The 11,953-nt window shown below is 44.1% G+C and overlaps 1 protein-coding gene across 1 annotated transcript; it reads left to right on the plus strand.

The window, feature by feature from the left end:
• The first annotated feature begins 2,929 nt into the window (after positions 1-2,929).
• On the plus strand, positions 2,930-3,935 carry LOC135109462 (uncharacterized). Its single transcript, XM_064020841.1, has 2 exons — positions 2,930-3,128; positions 3,211-3,935. The coding sequence occupies exons 1-2, from the start codon at positions 2,930-2,932 to the stop codon at positions 3,933-3,935; spliced, it is 924 nt and encodes a 307-aa protein (XP_063876911.1).
• Positions 3,936-11,953: the final 8,018 nt, after the last annotated feature.

Here is an 11,953-nt window from a genome sequence, read left to right on the forward strand (position 1 = left end):
AGAAGTAGAGTGGGTGAGAATAGGAAGTGCCGGCCTGATAGGTGGCTCTGTGTGGTTTACCAACAGGATAAAGAGTAGCAGGAGGAGGATGGGGAATGTGAGGTCTGTGTGGAATACCAGCAGGGTGAGGAGAAAGAGGATAAGTCTTGAAAGAAAGATGGGGATGGAAGACAATGAATGAGGGATATGTGCAGGATTGAAACTTTGTTTTTCCTTGGTGCGTTCCCTCTTGACGCGCGCGGAGGCTGTGTTGACGACGTGCTATCACTTGTTTCTGCCCCATCCTTCTTTTGTTCGTGCTTACGTTTTAAGCACTTTTCTCATTATGTTCCGCTTTCTTACAATATGAACAGATCTTAAACCGTCCTCCCGTCACTGCAGCGTAGGACTCCACGGGCACATCCGTACTCGTTGCAGCGATTGATGCACTCCCCTTTCCTTCCACCATTATATTTTGTGCTGCTGAAATTAGAGCATCAGATGAATCTTCAGAGTCATACTTTAGTGAGTGGAAGGCTGGTCTGGCCCTTCCTTCCTTTGACATGAAATAGTAAGAAGAATATCTCAAAGAATTTGGAGAGATGATCAAAGGTGATCATTCCATTGTCGAATGCCTCGCTCCAGCCTTTCTCCTTGAGAATGCGACTGCAATCTTCCATTTGTTCACCCGCAGGAATGGAAGCGTCCCAGGGCTCCTCCGTTCTTATCACACTCTCTATACTTTCTACAATTGCACTGTTTTGTTTCAGGAGTGGTTTCTGCTCTACCCCCAAAAACTGGCAACATTTTTTTCTTTGAACAGTTCGTAGTCCTGCCCAAGATTCCGGGCAAGAAAGGACACGCTCTGCATTATTTTTAATGCCCCAGATCCTGGTGCCAATCTGGACCTCGCGAAATTAATTTTATCAATATCATCAGTCGTTCCCGGCTGTCGTATAACATCTCCGCACATGGTAAGGAATGTACATACTGAGAAATCCTCATCCTACCCCGTGAAAGCCCTAACGATAGTCTTAGTTGGAAGAAGTTTCAGTGTTTTGACTGATGCTTGTGAACATATACTAGCATTCAGCATTGTTCATGCAAGTGTCCCCTGAATGTAATACCCTTTACCGCTCCTCAGGGTTCGAAAATTACCGTGAGATTCCGGAATCTGCGCTGAATATGAATCTACGAATTTCTCAGCCACGCTGACAGAGTCAGAAGACACCAGACTAGCTAAAATCCGCTTCGTTTGTTGTTCGGGCTTCACGCTCGAGTTGGTGTCGGATTTTAGACTCTTCAGCTAAGATTTGTTCCTTATAGAGTTCCTGAAAATCTTCAGATTTGTCTGGTTTCTACGCCATTAGCAGTTCCTCATAATTTAGAAGTTATTCTGCTATGCAGAAAATAATAGTGAAAAAGAAAAAAAATACACCATGTAGAATGCAATCACTGGATTATATACAATTATATATACACTATACGAAATGTAGCCGCGAGAACTTAAAAAAAAAAAAAAAAAAAACAGGTGCTATGCTTATTGTAATAATGAAAGAGAAGAGAGAGAGAGAGAAAAATAAAACTAACTTCCCGCAAATTGATTACGTGTGGTTATCTTATATACCTATAAGGAAAGGTGTAATTGTGGGGTAAGCTAATGCTTGTACTCACTACTGCCTAACAGCATGAAGTAACTTCCGCTGGTCCTCGACGATCGTCCTCGCAGGTCGTCCTCGTTCTCGAAGATCGTCCTCGCAGATCGTCCTAGGTGCCAAGGCTTGTTCTCGACAAATATTCGAGATATTCCAGTTGGATTATTGTGATGTAAGAATAACCCCTCGGGTGATAAAGCATCAGAGTCAGTCAATAATATCACCAACCTTAGAGGTTGGTTAATCGTGGGAGTGAAAATATGTAGCCTCTCACTTATCAGAGCGAGAAGATAGTGCGGGTTTTGTTTGAGTCTTGAATGTGCTGGCGTCCGCACTATCCACCTGTTTGTCAGTCCCTAGGCGTCCGTGCGTTAAAACTGTTTATCTGTGTGAGAGTTTTATATTTGACAATCGTTACATGCGAGCGTCATATATGTAACTGCACGGTGAGTTTGAATAGTCTATAATATGTCAGTCACTGGTCACAAAATTCGTGCTACCGCTTTGCCACCAACGTTACCAATCAGACTGGTGTTACTCACCAATGTGTGACTCGCTCAAGTCTCTCTCTCTCTCTCTCTCTCTCTCTCTCTCTCTCTCTCTCTCTCTCTCTCTCTCTCTCTCTCTCTCTCTCTCTCTCTCTCTCACAGTCTCTGGTTCTGTGAGGAATCAAGAGCTCCGACAGCCTGTTATGTCAAACAGGTTGTGGCTCAGATACATATACAGATACGCCACACCCGGCGTGTAACACTCGTTAGCCCTCTTTGTCCGCTTCACACCCACTGGCACTATATGTGCTTCGTATCATGGTGGCCAGCGCTGCATGTCAGGGAGCGGTGAGTTGTGTAGGAGAGACAGAGGCGACGCCGTGACGTCTACCTGCCTCCGGCGCCTTGCCCTGCCTTCTGCTTCGCTTTTGTGCCCTATCTCCGCACATATGATCCTTGTGTACACCTGTGCTGAGAGACACCAACTATAGTAAGCCACAGCGACTATGGTGGTACCCTGTGACCCTTGATATAAGGGTAAAACTGTTTGCAGTGGTAGCGTCCACCCTTCCCCTTGTGCCCCAGCCTGTCCCCGTGACCTTGAACTTGTACATGTGTGGTTTCCATCAATATAAGGCAGTGAAGGACTCCAGTGCTTCCTTGCACCCTTCCCCTGAGTGTGTTCCTACAGTCCCAACCTGAAGAGCAAGGAGGGCAGTATGTGTACCAGCTCTGTTGTTGGCAATGTGGCAAACTAGGCCACCTCTCCCGTTCTTGTCCTGAAAAAAATTGCAGAGGGGCAAGACAATGGATGCGGAAAACAGCAGCTGGCTGGGAAAGGGGTGCCGCAACCTGCTAGTGCCACGCAGGCCTGTTTCCCGGGAAGATGTCATCAGCGCAGTTGGAGAGTACGGTCGACGGGAATGCGTACCAGCTCACTGTGGATACAGCATCAGAGAGAACATTTGTGAGGCCGGACGTTACGTCGACGAGGAGCCATCCTATGGTAACTCAACAACTGTGAGGTGTTACTAGACACTACACGACACAATGAAGACCAGTGGAGGCCAGTATACGGGTTGGTCCAGTGGAGCAAGAGTTGCCTGTGTATGTGGCAGACATTGATGACCCGTGCTTGCTGGGTCTGGACTACCTTCTGGAGAGCCGTGCCTGTCTGGACTTTGGAGAGATCCGCATGGAAGTCCAGGGGAAGGAGGTGCCACTGCTGAAGGCAAACGCCACCATCGAGGTCGTAGCTACCAAGACTACCTGTGTGCCACCGAGGATGGAGACTTGGGTGAGTTGCAGGCTGAGTCGTGATATGGAAAATGAAGTCTGTTTGGTGGAGTCCTTACCCCTCTCCCAGTTGCAGAGTGAACTGCTGGTCGGGAAGACACTGGTGTGGCCTGATGATGAGCAAGTACGTGTGCTGGTCGCTAATCTGGCCGATGAGGAGCGGCAAATACCAGCTGGAGCTGCGGTGAGGAGCTGTGAGGCTGTGGAGCTGGCACATAAAGTGCCAGGCTCAGGCCCTAAGGAGATGGCAGTTACCCATGGCTTCTCAGCACATCTGGAGGACGTGTGGAACAGGAGTATAGTGTGCTTAGACAAGGAGCAGGCAGTTCAGCTGGAGAAATTGCTGCAGAAGTACACTGATGTGTCCTCGCCAGGTGATTTGGACTTGGGGCGCACGAATCTGGTCAAGCATCGCATCAACACTGGCAACCACCCACCCATCAAACAACCACCAAGGAGAGTTGCCCCTGCCCGGTGTCAGGAAATGGAAAAGGCAGTCGGTGAACATATCAACTAGGGACTGGTGGAGAAGTCAAGCCGCCCTTGGTCGTCAGCTGTAGTGCTGCTGGTAAAGAAGAAGGACGGCATGACAAGGTAAAGGTTGTCTTCTCCCTGTCCTCTTCATCCATCTCGACTTAGTGGACTACAGAGCCCTGAATGAGGTGACGGTGAAGATTCATACCCTTTACGTCGTGTCGATGACGCCCTGGATGCACTTGCAGGAGCGAAGTGGTTCTCGACGCTGGACCTGAAGTCTGGTACCACTAAGTCGAGATGGATGAAGAGGACAGGGAGAAGACAACCTTTACGTTTGGTAGAGGCCTCTGCCAATTCTGTGTTATGAGCTTTGGCCTCTGCAATGCGCCCGCCACATTTGAGCGTCTCATGGAACGAGTGCTGGAAGGACTGCATTGGGAGACTGCACTTGTCTACCTCGATGATGATGTCGTCTTCGGCCGTACCTTCGAGCAAGAGATGGGAAGGCTGGAGGAAATCTTTCGCCGGTTTATGGTAGCAAACCTCATGCTCAGCCTTAAGAAGTGTCTTGTCTTCCAGAGGGAGGTACCACTCCTTAGACACATCGTGGGTCAAGGTGGAGTGAGCCCTGATCCTCAGAAGGTGGCTGCAGTGAAGGAGTGGCCTGTTCCGACGAACATGAAGGCGGTGCGGAGCTTCTTGGGATTCTGCTCCTACTACAGGAGATTCGTGAAGGATTTTGCCACTGTTGCAGCACCTCTAAATCGGCTGACTAGGAAAGATGCGCAGTTCCGGTGGGATGAAGAGTGTCAAGCAGCCTTTGAGCAACTACAAAGAGCTCTAGTATATGCACCCGTATTGTCTTACCCAGACCCCAGGTTGCCGTACATCCTGGATTGTGATGCAAGTGCTGAGGGAATTGGGGCAGTGCTCTCCTGGGAGAAGGATGGAAGAGAGCATGTGGTGGCATATTACAGCCAGAAGTTCAGTCCACAAGAGAGAAACTACTGTGTCACCAGGAAGGAGTTGTTAGCTGTGGTGAAGAGTCTAGACCACTTCCACCTATACCTGTATGCCGCTGAGATGGGTCAAGACACTGAAAAATCCTGAAGGGCAGCTAGCAAGATGGATTCGAAAGCTGGAGCAACACAACTACAGGATGGAACACCGGTCTGGCAGTGTCTTAACCGTCTTAACCGTCGACCCTGTGAACCTGACTGTCAGCACTGCAGTCTTAAGGATGAACGTGTAGAGAAGTGTCGCCGGACTGTGGTGTAGGCAGATACGACAGGCAGCTACGAGAATCTGGAGGAGGCTCAGCGCCTCCTCCAGATGCTCCAGACATTGGTCCCATCCTTAAGTTAATGGGGGCAGGACACCAACAAGCAAGCCTGGGAGGAGATTGCAACGTTAAGTCCAGTTACCATGCACTACTGGGCTCAGTGGGAGAGTCTGCGGCTTGATGGAGGAGTACTTCTGAAGAAATGGATGACAGCTGATGAATGTATGTAGTGCTGGAAATTAATTATGTATATTTCTATTTTTTTTTTTTTTTAGGCTAAGGCCCATGTAATGTGCGGGGATGACCAGACAGTCTCAGTATCATGTGACTAACCCCCCCCCCCGTTCCCTTCCTCTCCTCAGTTTCCTTTTGTCCTTACTTTTTCCCCCTCTCAGCGTCACTGTGTTGACCACTTCTATGATAAATTTACCCCGTGAATAAACGTAATTTCTCCTGCTTGGCCAGGTTATAGAGGCGAATTTTTCACCTAATTCCAGAGAATGGGGAGCCCTTAATACGATAAAATTAATTCTATAATGGTAAGGTCTTAAGCCAGCTCAAACAAATCCCAGATAATTACGCCGCGCCAATGAGGTTGACGAATCTGATAAGTCTTCTTTGTTTCGCCGTCATCTTACCCCTGTTGCTACGCAAGCCAGGAAGAGATACCAGACTTTGACTAATTCCCCAATTGATTTCAAAAGTCCATTGAATTAAACTTCTTAAAGTAACAACTATAAAGTAAACAGTAACTTAATTATTCATATTTTTCATCCCTGAACTCACAACCTAGTCGCCCCCCCCACTAACACAAAATTATAACTCTTAATAAATTTCCCCATTGGAAACCTTTATCCTTAGTTTCCCGCCTATTTCCTCACAAGCAAAACCAGTCTCTCTCGGATTCTCCTCAGGTGATCATGTAGTCTGATAATCTCCTCCTCCATTCCTGTAATATTAAGTAAGTGTTTGTTTAACAATAATTTTACTAAAGCCAGTCTCTCTCGGATTCTCCTCAGATATTCCTGTTGATAAACTATTGTTCTGAGTGGATAGATATTCACATTATTTCGTTCTTTTTTTGTTGGTTCTCTCCACGTGACTAGTGCAACCACCTGGTTCGAGATCACCGTGTGAGACTGTCCTCAGGTCTATACATACTTTTTTGGGTATATATTTTTTTATTTATTTATTTATTCTCTGGTCTCCCCCGCAACTCAGTAGTCGCGAAAATATCTCCATCGCAGTTTTATGTAACTGAAGAGTACGTTACCATTCTTTTGTATTTCTGGATTCCTTTTTTTTTTTATTATTATTCGGATTATTCCATTATCAATTAAAAATCTATAAAAGTGTCAATATTTGTATTTCTTTTAATCCAGTGATAGGATTGTGATTATTCGCCTGCCACAAGGGAACATCACGTGAAGGGCACGAAATGTATATGCTTTTGACAGACAGTGGTACCTAAGAAGTTAAGGGCAAGAGTGTTGCGGGAGGCACACGAAGGCGTCGCGAGTGGCCACTTGGGAGTGGAGAAAAAGCTGACTCGATTACGGCAGTGTTTCTACTGGGTGGGTATGTAGAGTGATGTAGTAGAGTGGTGCCGGGCTTGTGACACCTGCAGTACCAAGAAAGGCCCAAGACGCAAGACACAGGCCACCATGCAGCTGTACCAGGTTGGGGCGCCCATGCAGCATGTTACATAGCTGTACCACTGCCAGTAACTACAGTAGGGAACCGTTACATTTGTTTGGCCATGGATTACTTTACGAAGTGCAATGAAGCCTATGTGCTACCTAACCATGAAGCCACGACTGTTGCTGGAGTATTTGCGGAGCAGTTTTTCACACAGTTTGGTGTGCCGGGTGAACTTCACTCTGATCAAGGACGCAAGTTTGAGTCAGCTGTGTTCCAGGAGTGCTGTCAACTGCTGGGGTTAGGGAAGACGAGGAAAAAACCCATGTGACCCCAATCAGACGGCATGGTAGAGAAGTTCAACTGGACGCTGACACAGGAGCTGTCCAAGTACTGTGGTGAAGAACAGACTGAGTGGGACCAGACTGCCTTGCTCATGGTCTACCGTTCCGCTAAGCATGAAACCACAGTGTACACGCCAACAAAGCTGATGCTGGGCTGAGAGATTCGCCTGCCGGTGGATCTGACCACAGGTCGCCCGCCAGATGAGGAGCTGCCTACAGTGAGCACAGACTATGCTGAGGCTCTGCAGGAGCGTCTGGCCAAGGCACACCACCAAGTGCTGCATAACCTGAAGTTTGCCGGGGAGTTTATGAAGAGCCTGTATAATCGAGGCACCAATTCCACAGGCTTCGCTGAGGGTGACTTGGTGTGGCTACACAATCCCCGGAGAAAGAGGGGTCTCTCACCCAAGCCTCTGGGGAGGTCCTTATACAGTGGTAGAGCCAATCTCCGAGATGACCTACATATTACCAGAGAAAGTCGTTACCGACACAAGATTGTGCACGTCGACCATCTGTGGAGGTACTACGGACCAAGGCAGTATATGTGGGGCCCTGGTGGTGACGACGACGAAGACTAAGAGGAGTCTGGTCACGAAGAACTGCAGAAACAGCAGGAAGATGAAGACGATGCTGCTGCTGGTACTGGAGGCAATGACGAGATGGACAAGATACAGGAGACAGACGCAGCTGGGGCAGAGGAGCAGTCTGTACCGTCACCCCCCATCCTAAACGTCACGCCCAAGAAGGAGAGTTAAGAGACCTCAGAGGTTTGAGGGCTATGTGATGTCCTCTGAGGAAGAGTTGTGATAAGAAAGACACATTTTGTTTTCATTTGTGTCATTCATTTGTGTCATTTTGAAAATGACACATTGTCATTTCTTTTGTACCATGTAAAGAGTTCCTGTTTTTGCTATTTTTTTTGTATATTTTTATACTGTGTCATGGGGCGAGGACGTCCACCTCTTTTGAAGGAAGGGGTAGTGTTACGAGGGCCAGAAAATGTTTTTTTTTTTTTTTTCTATTTAAATTTAGTAGACTGGGCGACCATGTCAGGGAGCGGTGAGTTGTATAGAAGGAGAGAGACAGAGATGACGACGTGACATCTAGCTGCCTCAGGCGCCTTGCCCCGCCTTCGTTTCGCTTTTGTGTCTTACCTCCGCACGTGTGAACCCTGTGTACACCTGTGCGGACAGATACCGACAGTAGTAAGCGACAGTTACTGTGGTGTTAGCCTGTGATCTGCGATAAAGAGGTAAAACTGCAGTGGTGGCGTACACCGTTCCCCTTGTGCCCCATCCTGCCCCGTGACCTTGAACTTGTACATGTGTGATTACCGTTAATATAAGGCAGTGAAGGTCTCCAGTGTTTGCTTGCACTCTTCCCCTTAGTGCTTGAACGGCCAGGCAGTAAGGAAATAGCCTGGTAAGTCCTCGTTCCAGACCAGATTCCTGTAATAAATATTGTCGCCCTGCCCCGGCACCTGTATTTTCGCCTCAAGAGAGAGAGCCTGCAGGTGTGTTCCTGAAGGCTTACCTGACGAGGGAGGGGGCAACGTGACATATAGATGTGTACGGCAACAACTCGTTTCCCATATCGAGCCGTGAGAACGGTGCTAAACTCAACGTTGCTCTCACAGTGCAAGTACGAGAGGAGGAAAAAGAGATGAACACTTAAAAGGAAAATCGGCCGAGCTCAGCCTGGCTCCCACGCTGTACGTGAGGGAAAAGAGAAAAACTGCGAAGGAAAATATATAATCTATAAATATATAAAATTATAATAGAAAATTATAATATGACAATTCATACCTTAACATACCACAGCAGCAATAGAACCGTCAGAGAGGAAACTTGAGATGAAATTACAGAAAGAATGATAGAAACCGTGTTTAAGAATCTTGCTGTTGATAGATCCAAAAACTTTAGAGAGGCAGGGAATTGAAGTAATAGGACGGTGGTTTGGGGGTATAGGGCAGTCACCCTTTTTAGGAACATGTTGAATGTAGGCAAACTTCCAGCAGGAAGGAAAGCTAGATGTTGATAAACAGAGTTGGAAGAGCTTGACTAGGCAAGGTGCAGGCATGGAGACATAGTTTCAGAGAACAAGAGGAGGAACCCCATCAGGTCCATAAGTCTTCCGAGAGTTAATGCCAGCGAGAGCATAGAAAATATCACTGTGAAGGATTTTAATGGATAGCATGAAGTACTCGGAGGGTGGTGGGTGGTAAGTTCAGCTTTAGAAATAAATGAGATGGCAGTTGTTCCATCAGGTTGAGATAAAGGAGGAAATAAAAGTAAAGTTATTGGAGACTTTTTTTTGTTTTTGTTTTTTTCTAGGTGCCAGGTTAAACCGAATGAAGACCTATTCGAGACTGGATTGTTTTTGGCGCCCAGCAAGTGCTTGGATCCGTCGTGTTTGCGCCCTGCACTAGTCTGCAAGAACAGTAGACTAGGGATAAGCTGACCTGAGTCAGTGGCAGCTGTGAGAGGGGGTTGTATCTGGTCGTAACAATATATACGAGTATATGTATATATATATATATATATATATATATATATATATATATATATATATATATATATATATATATATATATATATATATATATATTAAGATGTTTGCTTAGGATACATATTTTTTACTTCATTTAATTTTATGTTTCCTATTCACAATACTCTCAATTTCTTGTAGGTGGAGAGTCAAGCACATTGCCAAAGGTGAAAGCAGCTGAATCCAGCAAGTGTGGGCATGTTAAACAATCGAAAAGTAGAACAAGAGGTGGTAACAAGTAATATATAATTATTAATAATATATATATATATATATATATATATATATATATATATATATATATATATATATATATATATATATATATATATATATATATATATATATATATATATATATATATATATATATATATATATATATATATATATATATATATATATATATATATATATCACCTATACATATCCTGCGGAACAACAGGTATATGGTTATTCAGCTTTTTTTTCAAGAAATTAGTACAGTATCCATCCCGGAAATTGTGTCTTTATTGTGGCTTAATATATTAGCCAGCAAAGTAAATTGTTTTTTGGCAATATATGTGCTTTGTATAACCTTTCTTATTTAAGCTTTTTCATCACATGTCTTCTTCCAAATATAATTTGTGAATGCACAGCTATGGGTCATTCGTGTAGTATCAACAATATTCATCACACGCTAAATAATGTAGCAGTTTCTCTACATCTAATTAAAAAAAAACATATATATATATATATATATATATATATATATATATATATATATATATATATATATATATATATATATATATATATATATATATATATATATATATTGTCACGATCGCCTACTTACCTGCGATCGTACGATCCCGGTCATCTCTCCAAGAAAGTGGACGTTACACTGATCCCGGAAAGTTTTAAAGGTCTGGATTTTTAAAGGCTTCGAGTGCCTACCCGACCTATCCGAAATCGTCAGAATTATCTCTTACTCCACCTTTACCTTGACTCAGCACACCTGGAATTACCTCTTGTACCAGATTGTTGTTGGGGGGATAGAAAACACGATTATTCTATGTTACAAGCACATATATTAATACTAATAATAATTCACAAACAACATGAGGTAGCACACGTTACTACACGACGTTCTCGTCACTTCCCAATTCACCAGAACCCGTTTACACCTCCACCAGTCACAGAAATGTTTCCCCTCAACCGCAGGAATTTACTCAGACGCCACTACCGCGTCCCCAGACAATAATTCCCGCATTTCACCTCCTCAAGCCTCACAAGAGATTACCATTATCACCAAAGATTACCCATAACACCATAACATCGACCCCAGAATCACCAATACACCACAACACCAACTTCCAAGGTTAACACCACAACCTCCACTCACAAAATGGCTGCCAGTTTGACCTATGACCCCTTCCAACAGCGTCACCGGCACATCTCAACAACCGAATTTCAGCGGACAAGAGCTCTTGGTACCACAAAAGACTCACTAACCTGATCCTGGATATCAAGGTTATACCGCTACACCACTAATACCTCCACAAACTCACTCCATCACCAATCCACACCAAGATCCTCCCCTGAGAAACGCCACCTTCTTCCCTACTTCACGACCCAAGGCGTTCTGATTTTTCCCCTCCTTGGAATGTGTTGTTGCCCACTCAAGCTCCCCTCGTTTTCAACGTATTTCACCTCAATTATACTCCCTTCCTTATACATACAAAGATATAGAGAACTTAAATTATCAAGAGGATAATACTACATGATATAAAATGGGTAAATAAGCCTTACACTACTTATAACAATAATAAGGATAATGCCCGAATATGGCAGGTAACCGGAACACGGGGACACTAAGAAAACGTGATCCCATTCAAGGTAAACTCGGCCAACAACATGACAATATATATATATATATATATATATATATATATATATATATATATATATATATATATATATATATATATATATATATATATATATATATATATATATATATATATGTATATATATATATATATATATATATATATATATAAAATTCAAGTGATAAATAATTTTCATAGTCATTTCTGGTTTGATTATGTTTTTGAAATGAATAACGTTTAGATATTTTATTGGGTGTGTTAGCTGGATTATCTGGATTCTTCTTTGATTTCATGAATATGTATTATAATTATATTGTTAATTCTTCATTACTTTCATTGTTGTGGGGGAAGAAGGCAGTATGGAACAGTATGTT

Source organism: Scylla paramamosain, chromosome 19 (genome assembly GCF_035594125.1).
Source record: "Scylla paramamosain isolate STU-SP2022 chromosome 19, ASM3559412v1, whole genome shotgun sequence".
NCBI lineage: Eukaryota > Metazoa > Arthropoda > Malacostraca > Decapoda > Portunidae > Scylla > Scylla paramamosain.

What these genes read in the sequence shown, in the direction of transcription:
- LOC135109462 (XM_064020841.1), top strand. Translation starts at nt 2,930, where the DNA reads ATGGATGCGGAAAACAGCAGCTGGCTGGGAAAGGGGTGCCGCAACCTG. An exon ending in CGACGAGGAGCCATCCTATG is followed by an intron (nt 3,129 to 3,210) that starts GTAACTCAACAA and finishes GGGTTGGTCCAG; the next exon opens with TGGAGCAAGAGTTGCCTGTG.